The following is a 22220-nucleotide window of genomic DNA, read 5'->3' as shown; positions in this document are numbered from 1 at the left end:
GATGTGTAAGTGGAAAATGTTGAAAGCAGTGGGAATGTCCACCACAACAGCAGTGCTTGCAGTATTCCTGAACACATACTGGATCACTTCTGTTCAAGGCAGAAGCTTAGCAGAGCTCCTCCATGTAAGATAACTGTGGGCACTCTGCGATCTCTGGGAATCCTGGATCCAGCATTCAGAATGATGCCAACGAGTCACAGCAGTGTGCACATATTCATACAGAGTGAAAGCCACATGGACTCCAGCAACAGCGGTTACCATGTGTGGGCAGTGTATTACTGCAATTGACTCTCTGAAGAGGTTGGAGTGATATCATACAAACCAACTCTGCCCATGCCTACCAACTGCACCACCATCAGTTGTACTATCATATGACCAGAACTAAAAAACCCACATCCTCACCAATATAACTTTGCCCACAAAAACCAGTGATAGTTTCATTGCACACAGACATGAAGATAGGTCTCTGAACACAGCCTCCGCTGCCACAACTAACAAACAATGCCCACATTGCCATATCTCAGCATACTGCTGGACGTCCATAGTTCCTCACACCAACCAGTGGGCTGAAGTGCCTGCCCACCATCTGTGCCAGCTGCCCACTTTCTAAAACATTTTCCAGGTCGTTTCTGGTCATATTCACCCATCTCAGGTGGACGGGATCTGGTAACCTGCCCTGATGACTTTGGAAGCCTACTAGAGAACATGAAAGTGAACCTGGGTGAATAACCAAAACATGGACAAAAGGATGAAATACTTAACAAAGTTACTTATGCTGAAGAAAGTAAAAGAAAGGAAAATCTCAAATGGAATGATGCAACTATAAGAAAAAGAAAAAAGAGAGTTTCAGGCAAATAATAATAGAAACATGATAGCAAAAGTTGAATTAAATACTATTTGGAAATATTTTCAAGAGAATGTGAGAAGATTGCAACAAAAATTTACAGGTGCATCAATTGAAAGAAGAGTACAAAGAAAACAGAACAATAACATGCATTGGGTAATACCAAATTCTGTAAGTTAAGATGACAGATGCTGCAGTAACAAACAACAGAAAGTTGTATTATGATACCAACATTTCTTTAAAGGTTTGTGTAGTTCAAGAAATGGATCGGAAACGCATGATAGTTAACAGTCAAAACAATGAAACAACGACATAGTAGTGGCAGATAAGTTATATGAAGCCCTTTGAGGTAGGAAGAAAGTGAAGGTGCCAGGATGTGATGGTATTTCAGTAGAAATAATTTGAAATGTGCAAAATTATTCTCAGAATGCTTGTGAAAGAATGTTCCTCATAATTAAAGTAATGCTGTAACTATTCTGCTTCACAAGAATGGTGACAGACTAGACAAACAAAACTATAGACTTTTCACCCTCCTCTTTGTGAAACATAGGATATTCACTCACCCTGTATAAAAAAACATTAGACTTTAGCAGAGCAAAAGAACAGGCTGGCTTTAGTAGTAGATGTAACATAATGAACCATTTTCAAGTCAGGAACAAATTTATGGAACAGAACAGTACGTATTTCCTGGAATTCATAGCTTTCAACATAGTTTCAACAAAATACAAGGTGCTATCCAAAATTTTCAGGACTGGTGCTGCCACCTGTTGAAAACCTTGCCTTTGGACTAATGGTCACCATCACCCTCGAAGTAGTTCCCATCCACATGCGCATACCGGTCCCAATGCTTCTGCCACTGGTCGAACGTTTTTTGGAAGTCCTGTTCTTTGAGGGTGTTTAGCACTACCAGCGATGCTTCTTGAATCCTCTCTAGAGAGTCAAACTGACGGCCTTTCAATTTGAGTTTCAGTTTTGGGAATAGCGCGAAGTCACAAGGTGCCAAATCTGGCGAGTACAGTGGGTGGGGTACAAATGCCATGTTGTTTTTTGCCAAAAAGATCCTGGTGGCCAAGGACGTGTGACGGGGCACGTTGTCCTGATGCAGCAGCCAGTTCCCTTGATGCGGGCCATTGTCACCGCAGGTTTTCACAGAGCCATCGCGAAATGTCACAGTAGTACGTGGAATTCATTGTTTGGTTGGGTGGGACAAATTCTTTGTGCACAATTCCCTTGGTATCAAAGAAAACGATGATCATGCTCGTCACTTTGCTCTTCACCTGTCACTCTTTTTTGGGTCTTGGAGAGCCCGGGCTCTTCCACTGGGACGATTGTTGCTTTGTCTCTGGGTCATAATCATAAATCTAGCTCTCGTTGCTGGTGATAACCCCTGACAAGAAGGTTGGATCATCAGATGCGGTTAACGAATGTCCGTGCACACTTCAACATGCTGTGCCTTCTGATCAGCAATCAAGGTCCTTGGCACAAATTTTGTGGCGACACGATGCATACCCAATTCATCAATCAACATTCATTGACATTTCCCATAACCAATACCCACTTCATCCGCTAGGTCTTGAATGGTTCGACGTTGATCCACACAAACCAATTATTGAACTTTGGAAACAATGTATGGCGTTGTGCGGCTAATGGGTCTTCCAGTGTGAGCATCATCTTCGACGTCTGTATGGCTGGCCCTGAACCGAGCATGCCACTCAAACATACGTGTGTGGCTCATGCTGTGTCTCTCAAACACTTGTTGAATCATTGCCAGGGTCTCCATAGCACTTTTCCTGAGATTTGCACAGAATTTGATACACACGCGCTGTTCTGTTCGTGGATCCATCGTAAAATCACCACACACCAAACACAGAGTATTACAGAAATCACTGTGGACACACAACACGTCCTCCCAGCTGAATGCCACTCCGCACCTTGACTCATCAGATATGCAGCTTTCACCACCTAGCGTTGCAAAGATCTACTACTCCTACTTTCCAGATGGCAGCACCAGTCCCTAAAATTTTGGATTCCACCTCGTATGTCCCAACTATGTTTTAGAAATAAGTCACTTATTCAGCATATGTGCATACCTATGATGAGGTCCCATACTCCGAGGTGCGTAGGGGACGATGTGGGAGAACCGCACTGCCCTACTAGGCAAGGTCCTAGTGGAGGTGTTTTGCTATTGCCTTCCTCCAACCATAATGAGGATGAATGATGATGATGATGAAGACGATACAACACCCAGTCATCTCGAGGCAGGGAAAATCCCTGACCCTGCCGGGAATCAAACCCGGGATCCCATGCGCGGGAAGCGAGAACGCTACCGCAAGACCACGAGCTGCGGACATGTGCATACCTACACTGAAGAACATATACAACTTGTATTAGATTCCACAATGGTAGTGCAAAAGTCAAACTTGAAAGAGGAGCCAGGAAAGGAGATATATCATCACCAAAACTGTGCAGAAGAAATTTTCAGTTCCTTAAACTGGGAAAATGATGAAGTTTTGTGGCACCTGAACATATCTGGCTCACCCGAATTATGATATATGTTTGCTTTTAGTGTACATGTCCTTCAAAAATGAATTACAACTAAAGGTAGAAAGGGGCCTGGAAATCAATTGTAGTAAGAGTCAAATAATGCTTGACTAGTATATCAAATAGAAAATAGTTCATATTTTGTTAGTTGGCGTGTTTCTGCACTTAAAACAATTGAAAACAGTGACCTTATGGCCAGCAAAATAAATAAACAGAAGAGTAAAAATGGTCTGGAATGTTTTTGTAAACTGTGTAAGGTTTTCAAAACAAAACTTCCAATGTATCTGAAAGAGGAAGATTATTATCAGTGTGCATTGCCAATTTTAACTTACGGCAGTGAGACATAAACTTTTAATAAGAAAGCCTTTCAAACCCTCAGGGTTGCACAGTGAACCGTGGACAGATGCACACTGGAAATTACTGAGAGGCTGGAAAACATACTGTTGATTTATTTGCATATTCCATGGATTATAATTGTGCTCTCTCACTATAATGTGGAGTGAATCAGTATTCATATCATTTGATGATGACTTTCTAAGATCTCAAAACTGGTCATGTTACCATTTGTGTGACTCAATCCTGGAAAAACCATAAAAGAATTTTGTTTATGTGACAGTTACTGTGTTCTCCGCAGGCAGTATGTGTAATTTATATATGAATTAGTTACTTGTCAGTTATAATACAACATATCAGGAAACCAATGGCATCATGCTGACCATGTACATGATTGTTTTCTCATTAATCTTTCTTACACATAATGATTTATACTTAATTTAATTACATATGGTCACATGTCCCCTCACCCCCCCCCCCCCCCTCTCTCTCTCTCTCTCTCTCTCTCTCTCTCTCTCTCTAAAACACACACACACACACACACACACACACACACACACACACACACACAGACATTCATGCACATACATATATAATGTTAGGAGTAGGAGGAGATGTCAAAGTTGATGTTATAATAATTTTTGGAACTACCGGGTAGTGGTGTACCTTCCAATTTAATTGTATTAAATTTTGCCTGAGTAAATGCATGTGGGTAGTTAACTATGTACTTTCCAATTGCTAATATCTAATCTGATTTTTTCCACATCCTTGAAGGTTTTTTTTCCTGATAAGGTCTATGTAAAGTGATTAATAAGTGAAAGAATGAATGAAAGAGAGAGGGAGAGGTTGGGAGAAGGAAGGCTTGTTCTTGTTAAATTTCACTGCATAACTTCTACACTCATATTCTACACTACACAATAATATTTTTTGTAGTGTTGCAGGTACCATATCCATGGCACGCTCGAGACATGATAGTACTGGGTCCACACCTGTGGAACAGTACCGTAAGCAGATAGGTAAGTCATATAGTTGTCAAGGACATGCACAATATATTCAGAATTCATGCTGCATAACTGACCAATTTGAGGACTACAGGTCATCAATAGAACACACCAGTTTTCAAACAATGGAATCTCCAGGTCTGAATATCAACAAACAATATAAGGAAAAGATAGATTGCTATTTTCTGTAAAGATGACCTGTTAACTTGCAGACAGGCACAACAAAAAGACGTGCGCATTAGCTTTCGACCAAAGCATTCATCATAAATGAAAAAACACACACGCGCGCGTGCACACACACACACACACACACACACACACACACACACACACACACACACATGACTGCCATCTCTGGCAGCTCGGACTAGAATGCTATGCTCTTCTCTCCTCCCCCTCCCGCCCCCATACCCTGCTATCCCTTCCCCTTCTCTGCCCCCTCCAGACTGTTGCTGCCATTCAGTGTGACAGTTATATTGTCGTCCGAGCTCCTGCAGATGGCAATCATGTGTGTGAGATGTGTTTGCGTGTGTGAATGAATGTGTGTGTGTGTGTGTGTGTGTGTGTGTGTGTGTGTGTGTGTGTGTGTGTGTGTGTGTGTGTGTGTGTTTCCTGATGAGAACTTTGGCCAAAAGCTAATGTTTAAGAGTCTTCTCATTATGCCTGTCTGCAACATATTATGTTATCTTTATGGTAAGTATCAATCTATCTGGTCCTTATATTGTTGCACACATCAGTTTTGTTGTTGAATATTTGTCTATCACTTATAAATTACTGAACACCTATGAAGTTCTCACTGCCATATTCATCTGATCTTCAGTCAGAGTATTAGTTTAGTCTTAAATTTTATAAATGGTATTGTACATTTTCTAAAACCCTAGTTTTTTATGCATCCAGTAGCTGTACCCAGCCACGCATTGCTGCGGCTTAGTGTGGTTAAATGGAAAAGGAAGAAAAGAGAAAGCAAACATTTCTAAAATGTGTGTGACTTGAGTATACATCATAAACTCCTTCTCTATTTATAAAGCACATATATTTCCAAAATAAGCCCATAAAATATGTGTTTATTCACATGCAATGTTAGGCCAAAATTTCAAAGCCATCAACCAACTATTCTTTGAGTTTTGCGAGCACAAACATACACAGGCTGAATTTTTACGTGTAAAGATGAAATCGAAGCTGATTCCTTGAAACATTTCAATGTACTTTGCATGTGAGCCAAGGGTGCGATACTTTTTTTTCTGACTAGTTTGTTGGAGCCTACTATGACTTCCTCTCCTGTACCAGTCTCTTCAACACAGATGACTAGTTTCACATGACATCCTCAGTTAATCTTCACCCACATGACTGGTATGCAATTCACACTTAAGAGCCTGGCAGAGGGTTCATCAAACCACTTTCTCACTATTTCTCCGCTATCCACTCTCAAACAGCATGCTGGAGAAACAAATACTTAAATCTCCCCTGAGAGCTCTGATTGCTCCTATTTTATTACAGCGATTATTTCTCATATGTAGGTTGGCATCAACAAAATATTTTCACATTTATAAGTTGGTGATCTAAATTTTGTGGAAAGATCTTGCCACATTGAAAAATACCTTTGTTTTAATGATTGCCACCCCAGCTCGTGTATCATACTCATAACACTCTGTCCCCTATTTCACGATAGGACAAAACAAGCTGCCTTTCTTTGTATTTTTTTGATGTCCTCTATCAATCTTATATTGTAAGAATCCCATGCTGCACAGCAATACTCTAGCAGAGGACGGACTGTTTCTCTACCACTCCACTCTTGAACAGCATGCAGGAGAAACAAACACTTAAATCTCTTCGTGTGAGCTCTGATTTCTGCTATTTTGTATTGTAGTCGGTCTCTTCAGTGGATTTATTGCATTTTCTAAGTGTTCTGCCAATAAAATGCAGTCTTTGGTTGCCTTGCTCACAACAATATCTGTGTGACTGTTACAATTTAAGTAATTTGTAATTGTCATTCCTAGGTATTTAGTTGAATTGACATGACTGAAATTTAATGAATTCATGTGGATGACATCACACTTTTCATAATTTAGGGTCAGTTCCATATTTATTGAATATATTCCAATCTCAGCCTTCCCCCACAGCTTTTTCCCCCTCTATAGTTTTGTTCTGTCCCTTCTATAAGTCAGGTCTTTTCCACATTTTTCATTCCTCATTAATTCTGTGGAGAAACTCCCAATTTTTTTGTCTTATCGGACCACTTACTTTTCAGCATCTTTCTCCTCCACCACATCTCGTTGCTTGAACTTGCATCTTTGCCATTAATCCCAAAGCCCATGATCCACTCCCATATGCTGCTGTGCCCCAAACATACACTGGTGCCCAAAATTAAAGCAACAAGCAGAAATTGTGTAAGGTTGCCACAAAACAGCATAAACATGTGATAGTAAAGTAGAAACAATGTAAATAACACAGAACTTAAACAACTGCAACTTGCATAATGTTCTTCTTTTTTTCCAGTTTAACAGATTTACACACACACATTGCGGCAACTGGTTGATGTGCTCAGCATGGGGCGTGATCACCTCTGGCAGCAATACAGGTCTGACAATGAGAGGGCATGCCGTGAGTGATGTCATCAATCTCATGTTGAGACAATAATGCCCATTCTTCCAGCAGAGCTGCTCGCAAGTCTTGGAGAATGGTTGGTGGATGCTGGTGGATGCTGAAGTGATGCAAACTGTATCCCTAGTGTATTTCAGACATGCTCAAGGGGATTAAAATTGGGAGAGCCAGCAGGTCATGCAATGCATGCAGTATCTTCCATTCCAAGAAAACATCAACCACCCCGTACTGTATGAGGTCGAGCGTTATTGTCCATCGCTACAAATTCTGGGCTCACACCACCTTGTGACAGCTGCTCATGAGGTCCCAAGATCTCGCCGTGATACATGACAATAGTTAAACCTTTTCCATTCACCCGTACAATTGCATGGAGAGATGTTCGAGTACTCAACATAACCCCTGACCATGCTATTTAGGATCCTGCTCGATATTTGTCTCTTTCCACAATATTTGGAATCTGAAATCGTGTTCCACATTCGCTCCAGCTGTGAATGTGTTGAGAATTACTCTCCAGACTAAATCGGGACTCAGCTGTGAATAGAACATTGGCCCGCTGTTTGACTATCCAGGTGGCATTTTGATAACTCCAATCTAGATGTTTCGTCCTGTGAAGACACATTAACTGGAATGCTATCTTCTGTGCAGAACATGACCGTACAATCATCTGTTGACATTTTGTATGATTATACTGTTAATTAGGTCTCTGGCAATAAAGGCTACTCTGCTGAAGCTTCTGTACACCATTTGTCTCGATACAACATGTCAAGTGAAGTCTGTGAGGGCAGATGCTAGTTGCTGTGCAGTACTAAGATGGTACTGTCGTGCCCTTAGAATCAAGTAACGGTCCTCTCTTTTTGATGTCACATGCAGTTGGCCCTGTTCTGGTCTTTGAGATACTGTTTTGGTCTCCATAAATTCTTGCCACGCCCGAGAAACAACAGAACGATTCTCATTAAGCCTTTGGACTACATCAGTTTGTGACTTCCCTGCTTACACTCTTCTTATGGCCCTCTAGAGGCAGAGAGTCTGGTAGGAAACTTCTTTGTGCCATACTGCACTGTCCGTGGATGCATACACAGCAATTGTGGATGTGGGACTACCCGACAAACATTACCCCGTTTGATAGGTGCTCTGACGTCATCGTTGACATTGTTGTCCATTAACTGGAATGCCATCTTCTGTGCAGAACAGAGTGGCACAGCCATCTGTTGACATTTTTTATGATTATATCATGAATTAGACACAATACAGGGAAATAGAGGTTTGTTGCTTTAATTTTGGACACAAGTGTACATTCTCAGAAAAATCTTCCTCCAGGTAAGTCCTATATTTGATGTTAGTAAACTTCTCGTAGCGATGAATGCTTTATATCGATGTTGTAGACTGATTGTTGTGTCCTCCTTGCTTTCTCCAATGTACATTATTTTGCTTCCAAGGCACCAGAATTCCTTGGCTTTGTCTACTGGTTAGTCACAATTTTCATCGTAAGTTTATTGTAATCTCATATTTGCTACTTATTGCTTTTGTGTTTCTTTGGTTCACTCTCAATGCATATTCTGTGTTCATTAGGCCATTCATCCCATTCTACAGGTAATGTAGTTCCTCCTCACTTTCAGGTTGAACAGCAGAGGAGAAAGACTGCATGCTCCCTTTGGCTGCATTTTAATCTGAGCACTTCTTTCCTCCTGGTCGTTGTCTGCCACCCCCCGACATCTGTCCTCCAGGCTTGGGTTCGATTCCCGGCTGGGTCAGAGATTGTCTCCGCTCAGGGACTGGATGTTGTGTTGTCTCCATCGTCATTTTGTCCCCATCCGGCATGCAGGTTGCCCAGTGTGGCGTCAAATGTAATAAGATGTGCACCAAGATGGCTGGACCTGCCCCGCAAGGGGCCTCCCGGCCAATGACACCAAACGCTCATTTCCATTTCTCCTGGTCGTTCATCCTTATTGTCCTCTCTTGTAAATATTGTGTATTATTCATCTTTCCCTATAGCTTATAACTAATTTTCTGCGAATTTAAAACATATGGCATTTTACATTGCTGAGTGGCTTTTTTTAGGCCAATAAATGGCATGAAGTATCTTGTTTTTTTCTTAAATTTTGCCTACATTGTCAAGCACAATGTCATAAATGCCTCTCTGGTATCTTTACTCTTCCTAAAGACAAATTATTTCTCTTATTTCTCTATTTTCTTATTCACTTCTTTGTATATTCTTTTTGTCAGAGACTTGTTGCATGAGTTGTTAAAAATTTATAGTGTGATAGTTCTCGCATTAATTTGCTTTGGCTATCTATAGGATTGCATAGATGATTATTTCCAAAAGTTCAGTGGTATGTCACCAAACACATATATTCTACACATTAACATAAAGAATTGAATGGCTGCCACTTTCCTCAGTGATTGTGTAATTTCTAAATGAATGTTTCCTGTTCCTTCTGCCTTGTTTCATCATAAGCGTTCCAAAGCTTTGTCAAAATCAGAGGATGTGAGAGGCTGTTGCAGCAGATATTGAGGGAATAGGATGCAACCAGTTGTAAATTGTTACACAACTTGATGGTGGGGGGGGGGCTCAAAGATTTCTGTTCCGAGGTCATATTTGGATCAATGATGTATCAGAAAAGCTCACTTTCTGCAGCATAGTCTGCAGGCTACCTAGTTCTGAGCTGAGAATAAGTCCTGAACCAGTGACTTCAAATGTTCTGTGACAAAGGAGGTTGTGACTTCCTAGAGTTGTGCCATAGGGTTGAGAACTGCACAGTCCTCCTAAATGGGTCAGAGATGCACTATGTATCAAAGTCTGCTACCCAGGTAGCTTACTTTGTGTGAGATGCACCTAAGATTCTTTCTTTAACTGGCCTCTCCATCCAGTCCAGATAATGATAGCTGTAGGGGACCTGGAAGTATTAGTGTAAGACCCAAATAACATGAATGTTTGGCTCTATTCAACAGCCATACCTGTCTCAGCTTTCCATTTTCAATGGACATTTTAATTCTAGTTATGCATACTTAGCGCACGATTCGTGTAATGTGTTTTAATGTAAACAATATAACAGCGTATACCTGTGAAGAAGATACTCTTAGTAGTATCAAAATCTAGGTCAAGTTTAAATACACAAACTTCTGGCAGCCAGTTGGCTATTTATTTTATCAACTGAAGGTATTCAAAGTTGCTATTGACAGCCATATTCAAGATTGTGTATCTCATCACATATTGTTGTGATCTCTCCATCGTGTATGGAGCTAGTAAGCATATAAACCTGTACTATTGTGATGGGTGTTGGATTCGTGTCCGTCTTGGCTATGATGACATGTTCACTATGCAGTTCATGGTAGCTTACTTGCATTCTAATTTTGTTATTCATTGTTAGACTTACATCTGCACCCATATTATATTGTGTATTTGAACCCTGCTCTCACCTGACCTGAAGACCAGTTCTTCCTATCACTACACTTAAGTAATTCCTACTATATCTAACTTCAACATTACACTTTCTGTATTTTAATTATCTAACCTACCCACCTAATTAAGGGCTGTAGCATTCCATGCTCTGACCTCTAGGAAGTCTGTTTTGTTTTTCCTGACAACAAAATCTTTGTGCAGTGTTGCCTCCTGGAGATCCAAATGAGGACTATTTTATCTCCGAAATATTTTATCCAAAATGATATCATCATTGTTTAGTCATGCAGCAGAGCTGCATGTATTTGGGAAATATAAGAGCTTCGGTTTCATCTTGCTTTGAGACTTCTCCTGTACCAACATAGTAATGCTGGATTGGCTAATGATACAAGGCCACATCAGTCAGTCATACAGACTGTAGGCCCTGCAACCACTGAAGAAGCTGCTGCCCCTTTTCAGAAACCATGCATTAGTTTGCCTCTCCGCAGTATCCCCCTGATTGAGTTGCAGCTACTGTATGGCTGTCTGTATCTATGAGGCACACAAGACACCTCACCACAGTTATGTCTGTGGTTCATAGACGGGAAACATTCATTTTGAAAATTTATACATTTTTGCATGCCTTCAAACCAGTTCTGAAATCACTGTCTTCAGTGTTATGTTGGTATCTCAAAAACATGGTTTTACAAGGAGTCTACATCTTCCCAAGATGATGAAAATTACCATCCACACATTTTCTGATTGACATAATATGAAGTTATTAGGTAATAAATCAGGTAAATACAGCAATGCTCATTTGATGTTTTTCTCCATCAAATAATCAAGTCTCTGGCATGCTGTGTCACAGCTGGCATTGTTGTTTTCGGTCATGTTTTCTTGTGTTGTTGATCATTTGTGGCAAAAAGTATGATACAACACAATCAGCATTAACTGTTCTTTGATCCTCTTAAACAACTTATGACATGTCCAAGGTAACCAAAGAAACAGGCAATTGTTTTCTTGGAAGTGCTTCTTGAACAAACACAGTGTTGTTGCTTTTAATTCATCTTGCTCCTCATCCTTTTAGAATATTCTACACAGATATAACATATCTTTTTACATTCAGCATTTCCTAACACTATATATTATGCTTTTTTATCTGCACAGTTAATGTTGGTAGCAGTGCCTCTATTGAAACTGGCTGAAATATTGATGATGAGAACAGTTTTCTGCCAATAATGTATTCCACATCAAAAATTGGAGTTCATATGCTTTAATTACAATTGGATGATGAATTAACTACTGTTTATGACCAGTTCAAAGCTTGTCTATTTTAATTATGTACAGATAAACATGTAACTATATACTACACGCAGTTGATGTCCAGCAATATTGTTCAAATGCAGTCGGGTTGACAGAGGAGATAGAGAAGATTCAAACAAGAGCGGCACGTTTCATCACAGGTTTATTTGGTAAGCGTGATTAGCATTACGGAGATGTTTAGCAATTTCAAGTGTCAGACTCTGCAAGAGAGGCATTCTGCATCATGGTGCAGCTTGCTGTCCAGGTTTCGAGAGGGTGTGTTTCTGGATAAGGTATCGAATATATTGCTTCCCCCTACTTATACCTCCCGAGGAGGTGATGAATGTAAGATTAGAGAGATTCAAGCGCACACGGAGGCTTTCCAGCAGTCATTCTTCCCGCGAACCATACGCGACTGGAACAGGAAAGGGAGGTGACGACAGTGGCATGTAAAGTGCCCTCCGCCACACACTGTTGGGTGGCTTGCGGAGTATAAATGCTGATGTAGATGTAACCTAATAATATTGTAATTAAGCACAATTATTCACATATGGCAAGTAAATAATTAACACAGTCAGTGCACAAGTCACTCATTACAGTCCTTTCAAACAGATAATCATTTCAGAATGAATAAAATGCACACAGTAGGTATCAATTTTGAAAATAACACTGTTCCTGGTCTGTCACAGTCAGTTATAACCATTATTAAAGTTTAATGCAGCCTATTAGAATAATTACACATTCATGGTCCAATTAATCTCTTAAAACAGTCGCTAAATTGTTGAACCAGCGCCAGAATGCAAAATGTAGATAAAACATGGTAATTTTCCCACTTGTAATCTGTACTACAATCGACCATAGTACATTTCCTCATACTGGTAGACAAAGATGTTGCTCTAGTCAAAATCACTGCAGCATGACTTTCAGCTGAACTAATAAGGCTTCCATCCTGCTCCTTATATAAGTTTATAATATTTAAAACTGAATTTATCTATTATTGTTTACTAGATGTTCACCACTTACAGTTAAAGATTAACATTTCTGAATAACTGAATAGCAGATGAACAGTTGTTGGAACATGAATTTTCAGAGTAATAATTTGTGTTGAATTATGCTAGTTAGTTTGCCTAAATATGTGATTCTATTTCAGTAGCAATGTTTTAACTAAATATCTTAATTACTTCAAAATTAAATGAGGGTATGCATTGCTAACATATTTTGTCACTGATTGTTTCAACACTTTAGACATATGTATAGTCTTTTCATCTATTTTATCAAGAAGTCATTAATCTTGTCCATGTTTACATATGAACAATGACAACATAACTTTAAATTACTGATATTTCATAATTGGTACGGTTATTAGTTAAACTAATTATACCAATCAATTTAGAATAACCAAAAGGAGTCCTAGGTTCATATTTGAGGTCTTTAGGTACTGTCGACAAGCTATATAAAGGGCAATATAGAAGACAATGACAAAAAGGGGAGGAGAGGGGGAGAAAAAAAAACAGATGAAAAATAATCCATTTGCTTTGTCACAAACCAGTTAATGCACATCTGTTTTTGAGATTAAGTAAAGTTATGCAGAATCCATAGGGAACTCATTATTACACAGCTTAGTATTCATGCAAAAGCAAATGCACTGCAGTCTTCCCTATGTCGAGAGCAGTTCTGTCTCAAATTATGTCACTTGTCACTTGCCAGTTCTTTTCAATTGTCTTATGCACGACATCAATCTCTCTCTCTCTCTCTCTCTCTCTCTCTCTCTCTCTCTCTCTCTCTCTCTCTCTCTCCTCCCCTTCCCTCCCCTCCCCTCCCCTCCCCTCCCCTCCCCTCCCACACCCACCCCACTCTTTTTTACTAACAACTGATTTTGGTCGACATTCACAAAATTCATCACTAAGGGGAGCCCGACCGTGGTGTAATTCTGGAACCAAATTGTACATAGTCTTTTTTCTGAAGGCAATAGATACTGTAATTGAAAAAACAGTTTGAGACTTTCGAGTTGTGTTAGGCCATCACAAGAACTATAAAAAGTCATGCAACAAAAGCTTTTCATTTTTTGTGACACTGTTTCTGTGAATGCTTAAATGCAAACTAAACAGCCAATTTTTGAGCTTGTATTATTTTAACAGTCACAGATGATAACTTTTAAAACAGTAGTAATGTCACATCTCACCACAGCACCAGCTAGAGGTCATTTGTAAAAACTGAAAAGGCAACTTTTGCGTTTTCTCTCTTTCTCTTGATCTTCTGCGTCTAAAATAGGCATGTATGTGTGAACAGTTGTTGTTGGGCATGATGTACTGTTGATTATAATGTGACTAATCATATCTTGGAACTGTTAGCAGTTTTTATTTTATTTATTTATACACATGCTTCACTGATCCTTTAATGCATGTGAGACATCAGGATGTGGAACAAGACACAGAATATGTAAATGTAAAGTACAAGAACATTTGACAATGGAAAGTACAGTTAATTTACCAAAACGGTTGCAGGGAAAGTAAAAACACGAAACTAAAAAAAAAGCTATATCAGATTTAAAAAGACAAAATAAAACTAGCCCAGAAAATATTTACAATGTGACTGCTGCAGGATTCACCTTTGTTAAGGCATGTCACAGAAGATGCTGGAAATTTCCACCATTGACACTGATTGTAGTGCCGAGGCCAATTTATCAAACTGCCTGCGGGATAGCAGCAATATCTTTTTCGATGCTCTACTGTAGCTGTTCCATTGTGAAAAGATTATTTGTGTACATCTGATTCTTCAGTTTGTCACACAGGTAAAAATCAGAGGGAGAGAGATCAAATGATTGAGATGGCTAGGAGTTTGCACTGCCTCTGGTGGCGCATAATGGCACATGTTCTGTGATCTGATTCTGAATCAGATCTCATCTGAAGAAATGAAGAACAGGATCTGAAAGTCATGATTCCACTTCACTCAGACACCGCCAGCAGAATTCAACAACTAAAATTTTGTCTGGACACTGTAGCTCATGCGCAACAGTAAATTTGCAAGGAAAGAGATTGATAATGTCTTGACACCATGATCTCTTTAATTCCCTCTTGCACAGACAAATGCCACTACAATGTCATTGCACTTTGTTCCAGCCTTTCCTTCATTGGCGCAACCTTTTCTGGTGTTCAAACTTTTTTTGGATAATTATTGTTTTCATTCTCTGCAGAGCGTCTTTCATGCCACTTCGTCACTAACTTTTGCGTTGCAGAGTTTACTGGAGATTTAGTCTTGAATTCTTGTGCAAAAAGCTCTCTACATGTTTTCCATGAATTGTACTTCCCATAGCACTCGACAGTGAATGAATGGTGTTTTATCATGAAAACCATTTTGTGTCACAATCAACTAGTCACTAAACACTTCTGCTCCTCTCACTAACTAAAATGTAATGACGGGGTGAAGTATTCAGAACAGAGCATATGGGAGATGTGCATCATAATCAGGGTTTCCAGCATTTTCTGTGACAGGCAGTTCTCCTGTTCATTAACAAGGGTCAATTCCATTTCTGTCTTATAAACATTTTCTGGGTCAGTTCTGTTTTGTGCATCCTGTACACGACTTATCACATGTTGTACAGCAATACATAACAAAAAACAATGAAAATGTATGCATAAAAGGTCTTTATTTTATTCTTAAACAATTTGTTGTTACTATGTAGACATTTGATGTTATTTGGCAGTGAATTAAATGTTTCAATTTTAGAATACTATACACCTTTCTACATCCAAGTTAAATTTTTGAAATCACAATGGGAGTCAGCCTTCCTTTTTATATTGTGATCATAGTATATTTCATTGGTTTCATAGTGCATTGCATAGGATTGTTAACAATGAAACTCATAATAAAATAAATGTATTGGTAAGTTATAGTAAGTATCCCAAGTTTTTTAGAAAAAATTACAGTTAAGGTTACTGGAGGAATTCTGCACATAATTCAGACAACAGTTTTCTGTGTAAAGAATTTTCTTTTATTTGTGAATTGCTCCAGAAGACAATTCCAGAGCACGTGATAGAGTGGATGTACCTAAAGTAAGTAGACTTTTAAAACTGATGTCTCCATTATGTGAGGCTGTCCTAATGAAGAACAACTTCTTTATGGTGTAGAGGACATGATGTTCACAGTGAACCCTAAGGCCTAAGAATTTTGCATAGTATACCCTTTGTATTTCCTGACTGTTGTGTACGGTAGCTGTCTCTTGCAAGAAATTGTAATCGGAGCTGAAATTGGTAGTATAAGTTTTGCTCAGGTTTATTGACAGTGAATTTACTTTGAACCAGATTGGGAGATCTGTTATTTATCACAACACTAGTAAAGTGAGCAAAAATCATAAGCTTGTTTGTTTTGTGTAACAAAGCTAAGTCATTGTTAGACATGATAAACACCAGCAGACCAAAGACAGATACCTGATGGACTCCGTGGGGTACAGTGCTGCAGTCGGACTCCACCACCTCACTGCTCTGCAGCTCTCATCCAAAATGTTGTCAAAGTTTTCAAGGTACCTCATAATTCTAGAATACAGTTCTTTCTTGAGAATTTTCATGAGCATGGTCAATTGAGAGATGGGGCAATAGTTTGTGACTTCTCTCTCCCTTTTGTGGAGAGGCTTCATTACAGCAAGCATCAGTATGAGCAAGAAGACACTCTGATTCATAGAAGCATTATAAATGTGGGGCCACAACTTTCCATAATTGATCTGAGCAAGCTTGTAGAAGTGACAGTGGTTTTCTTTACTTCATTTCTAATTTGAGGAATAGGCTTATCTCACATAAGTATTTTCAGTGCACTTTGTAAGAGGCGACTGCAGCCTATTTGCTGAGCAGTACTTAAAAAATAGGCACTGGAGATTTTTGCAATTAGTTCTCAGTTGCTTATATGTTTATTATCAGTATTTACAATAATGTCTTTGGTTTTAGTGGCAGAGTTTGCACATGTCTCACTCCTTAATATATGCCGGATTGCTTTTGGTTTTATTACAGGATTGGTTGATATTGGAGCTAAAATGTAATTTTTTGTTGTTGTGTGATTACTTTGCTTAATATGTCATAATCTTCTTCTTTTGCTTGTGCCTCTGTCCCACATCAGCACAGGACCAGTGTGGTTAGGAATGGGTGTGGCATGGTTCCCTTCCTGTCACCACTCCATTACCACTGACAGTTTTCATTTTCATTTACAAGATATTTTTAGTCCCTTTGTGATCTGTGCTCAGGCATGTTTTAAAGGCCCTCATTGTTTCTTCATTTATTGGTCTGACTACTTTCCATTGGTGCTCAGTTTTATTCTGGCAAATATTCGAATTATGAATAGTAAATCTGACCACCATGGTCAGAGAGACAATTCAATATTTTACTAATAATGTTATTGCCCACCTTCCCTCTGTTTTCTGAAAATGTTGTGGATTAGGCTGCTTGAGTGTGGAGTTACTCTAATGGGAAAATTGACTAGTGAAGCAAAATTGTAGTTGTACATCAGTTATTCCAGATCTATCTCCCCACCACTGTGTTAGGAAATTTACATTGAAATCCCCAAGTACTTTGACACCTGTTTTGCATTTAAATAGGTGCAGTAGAACTGATGCAAGCTGCTTCAAAAAGAGGCAGATTTTCCAAAGGCTCTCTATATATATCTACAGTTAAAAAGGTAGAATTATTTACAGTAAGTTCAGTGGCACATGCTTCAAAATGTTGCTCTAGACAAAAATCGTGTACATCAGTTGCCTTACACTTGGCACAGTTCTTATGAAAAATTGCAAAACCATCTCATTCCCCTTGTTTTCTGCAGTATGATGATGTCAGATTGTAATCTGGTATTAAAAGTCTTTCCATTCCAGAGCAGAAAAGATGCTCCCACAGTTGTGCACATTGATTGTGGGTTCATTTAGCCTGTTACACGGAATTGTAATATGTTGTTGTTGTGGTCTTCAGTCCAGAGATTAGTTTGATGCAGCTCTCCATACTACTCTATCCTGTGCAAGCTTCTTTATCTCCAAGTAACTACTGCAACCTACATCCTTCTGAGTCTGCTTAGTGTATTCATCGCTTGGTCTCCCTCTATGGTTTTTATCTTCCATGCTGCCCTCCTGTACTAAACTGGTGATCCCTTGATGCCTCAGAATATGTCCTACCAACTGATCCTTTCTTCTAGTCAATTTGCACCACAAATTCCTCTTCTCCCCTGTTCTATTCAGTACCTCCTCATTAGTTACATGATCTACCCATCTAATCTTCAGCATTCTTCTGTAGCACCACATCTTGAAAGCTTGTATTCTCTTCTTGTCTAAACTAGTTATCGTCCATTTTTCACTTCCATACATGGCTTCTAATAAACATGTGGAAAATTGCCAGTTGATGCTTTACAGAAACAGTTTTGGCGTTTTATCTAATAAAGAACTAGTAGCCGATGAGTTCAGGGATGTAGTTTTGTTCTGTGATTTCAGAAACCACGTGTTTATGTAGTCTGTCTATATGCAGTGCGATAATTTGGTTCACACATGTTCCACAGGCATAATGAATTTCTTGAAAGAAATAAATTTCCTGTGTCAGCTGTTCACCATTCCCATTTTATTTTTATTTTGTTTACTGTGACATTTTAGTTGTGTAGCTATTCCCAAGCAACAGTGTGCCTATCAGAAAAAAATAACATAATTAGAATACAAAGTATATGACAACTATTGGATTAGTCACCAGAACAAAATCAGGCCAAAGAATAAAAGAGAACTTGCAGTGTTTAACCCACTAACTACGTATGTTCTGGTTGACATCCTATAATTCCATGGACAGTCCATAGCTGGTTTGATATACGATAAAAATTAAACACTATGAAGTACAGTTAAAAATTGTAAGTAGGCAGTAGATGAAAATGTTGTGTAATAAAATGGTTTACCACATTACCAGGCTTGAGAGCAGTAGCCATGATATTTAGTTCAGTACAAACAGTGGCACACAGCCAAGCCATTTACTAGTGGGAGGAAGCACCGAACTGTGGACAGTGGCACATTGTTGCAAACAAGTCAAAGATAAACATGTGTTACCAGGTACATTCTATGTGTGGTCCATGTTATCTATTTAATATCTCCACTGCAAGAGTTGTGTTGCATGGGCTCAGCTGCTCACAGCAATGGGATGAGAAAGCAGCAATGACTCAATCATAAATAGTACTTTTTATTAGTAAACTATCTTTCACACATAGCTACTTTATGTATACCTAACCCGTTGTGGACTGTTGAGTTTGTAGATATCATTATTGGTGTTCCTTCCGAGTACCATTTATAATGAACTTGGCATTGTTTACAGATACACATTTGTATCGGGAGCTGATGTAAAAATTTAAGATATTAATATGAATTTTATCTTATTTTGTGTACAAGGATTAAAACTGATACTATTGAGATATAAGTTGTTCCAGTAATATCATTTTTGTGATAATTATTACGTGCAGTTTGCAACAATAAAATGAAATAAGACACTGTAAAGATTGCCAACTTCCTTCATAAAACAGAGACATTAGGAACATCAACATAAAATGACATTAGCATAAAATGATAGAAAACTTATCTACACATGACATTGTTTTCATGACATTTGAGTTTGACATTGTACACTGAAGTGCCAGAGACACTGGTATAGGCTGTGTATTCAAATACAGAGATAAGTAAACAGGCAGAATACAGTGCTGCGGTTGGCAACACCTATATAAGACAACAAGTGTCTAGTGCAGTTGTTAGATTGGTTACTGTTGCTACAGTGGTAGGTTATCAAGATTTAAGTGAGTTTGAATGTGTGTTATTGTCAGCACATGAATGACACAGCATCTCTGAGGTGGTGGAGAAGTGGGAATTTTCCCATACAGCCATTTCATAAATTGCTGCAGATTTCAATGCTGGGCCATCAACAAGTGTCAGCGTGCGAACCATTCAATGGAACATCTTCAATACGGGCTTTCGGAGCCGAAGGCCCACTCACGTACCCTGATGACTGCATGACACAAAGCTTTATGCCTTGTCTGGGCCCGTCAACCCTGACATTGGACTGTTGATTACTGGAAACATATTGCCTGGCGAGACGATTCTTGCTTCAGATTGTATCGAGTGGATGTGTATGGGGATGAAAAAAACCTCATGAGTCCATGGACCCTGCATGTCAGCAGGGACTGTTCAAGCTGGTGGAAGCTCTGCAATGTTGTGGGGCATGTGAAGTTGAAGTGATATCGGACCTCTGATACGTCTAGATATGACTCTGACAGGTGAACTGTACGTAAGCATCCTCTCTGATCACCTGCATCCATTCATGTCCATTGTGCATTCTGACTGACTTGGCCAATTCCAGCAGGGCAATGTGGAAGCCCAGATATCCTGAATTGCTGCATAGTGGCTCCAGGAACAGTCTTCTTAGTTTAAACACTTCTGCTGGCACCAAACCCCCAGACATGAACATTACTGAGCATATCTGGGATGCCGTACAATGTGCTGTTCAGAAGAAATCTCCACTCCCCTCGTACTCTTATGGATTTATGGACAGCCCTGCACAGGATTCATGGTGTCAATTCCCTCCAGCACTACTTCAGACATTAGTCGAGTCCATGCCATGTCATGTTGCGGCACTTCTGCATGCTCGTGGGTGTCCTACACGATATTAGGCAGGTGTACCAGTGTCTTTGGCTCTTCAGTATACATAATAATAAGTGCAGGTTACATCGATATTCATGTTCCTGCATGGTTCTGAAACACAGCAGTTAGGAGAGAACTTCTGGATAAAAGAATCACAATTACAAAGGTAGAGATATATAAAACAGAACTGGGGATTTAAGATCTTATGCAACTGATTTGTACATACTGAATCAGCGTGTTGTTGTTGTGGTCTTCAGTCCTGAGACTGGTTTGATGCAGCTCTCCATGCTAATCTATCCTGTGCAAGCTCCTTCATCTCCTAGTACCTACTGCAACCTACACCCTTCTGAATATGCTTAGTGTATTCATCTCTTGGTCTCCCTCTACGATTTTTACCCTCCACACTGCCCTCCAATGCTAAATTTGTGATCCCTTGATGCCTCAGGACATGTCCTACCAACCGATCCCTTCTTCTAGTCAAGTTGTGCCACAAACTTCTCTTCTCCCCAATCCTATTCAGTACCTCCTCATTAGTTACGTGATCTACCCATCTAATCTTCTGCATTCTTCTGTAGCACCACATTTTCAAAGCTTCTATTCTGTTCTTGTCCGAACTATTTATTGTCCATGTTTCACTTCCATACATGGCTACACTCCATACAAATACTTTCAGAAACGACTTCCTGACACTTAAATCTATACTCGATGTTAACAAATTTCTCTTCTTCAGAAACGCTTTCCTTGCCATTGCCAGTCTACATTTTATATCCTCTCTACTTCGACCATCACGTTATTTTGCTCCCCAGATAGCAAAACTCCTTTACTACTTTAAGTGTCTCATTTCCTAATCTAATTCCTTCAGCATCACCCGACTTAATTCGACTACATTCCATTATCCTTGTTTTGCTTTTGTTGATGTTCATCTTACATCCTCCTTTCAAGACACTGTACATTCCATTCAACTGCACTTCCAAGTCCTTTGCTGTCTCTGACAGAATTACAGTGTCATCGGCGAACCTCAAAGTTTTTATTTCTTCTCCCTGCATTTTAATACCTACTCCAAATTTTTCTTTTATTTCCTTTACTGCTTGCTCAATATACAGATTCAATAACGTCTGGGAGAGGCTACAAGCCTGTCTCACTCCCTTCCCAACCACTGCTTCCCTTTCTTGCCCCTTTGACTCTTATAACTGCCATCTGGTTTCTGTACAAATTGTAAATAGCTTTTCGCTCCCTGTATTTTACCCCTGCCACCTTTAGAATTTGAAAGAGAGTATTCCAGTCAACATTTTCAAAAGCTTTCTCTAAGTCTACAAATGCTAGAAACGTAGGTTTCCCTTTCCTTAATCTTTCTTCTAAGATAAGTCGTAAGGTCAGTAGTGCCTCACGTGTTCCAACATTTCTACGGAATCCAAACGGATCTTTCCTGAGGTCGGCTTCTACCAGTTTTTGCATTCGTCTGTAAATAATTTGTGTTAGTATTTTGCAGCTGTGACTTATTAAACTGATAGTTCGGTAATTTTCACATCTGTCAACACCTGCTTTCTTTGGGATTGGAATTATTATATTCTTCTTGAAGTCTGAGGGTATTTCGCC

The 22220-nt window shown here is 39.4% G+C and overlaps 1 protein-coding gene across 1 annotated transcript in view; it reads left to right on the top strand.

The window, feature by feature from the left end:
* The window catches only part of LOC124802993 (triple QxxK/R motif-containing protein-like), a 51561-nt gene that overhangs the window by 5704 nt on the left and 23637 nt on the right, over nt 1-22220 (top strand). The window contains exon 2 of the mRNA XM_047264093.1: nt 4652-4734. Coding sequence (XP_047120049.1) covers nt 4671-4734 — 64 coding nt within the window. The 5' untranslated portion in view covers nt 4652-4670. The remainder of the gene's footprint in view (nt 1-4651; nt 4735-22220) is intronic.

This window comes from Schistocerca piceifrons, chromosome 6, assembly GCF_021461385.2.
Source record: "Schistocerca piceifrons isolate TAMUIC-IGC-003096 chromosome 6, iqSchPice1.1, whole genome shotgun sequence".
NCBI lineage: Eukaryota > Metazoa > Arthropoda > Insecta > Orthoptera > Acrididae > Schistocerca > Schistocerca piceifrons.
This window is presented reverse-complemented; position numbering and strand designations above follow the sequence as displayed.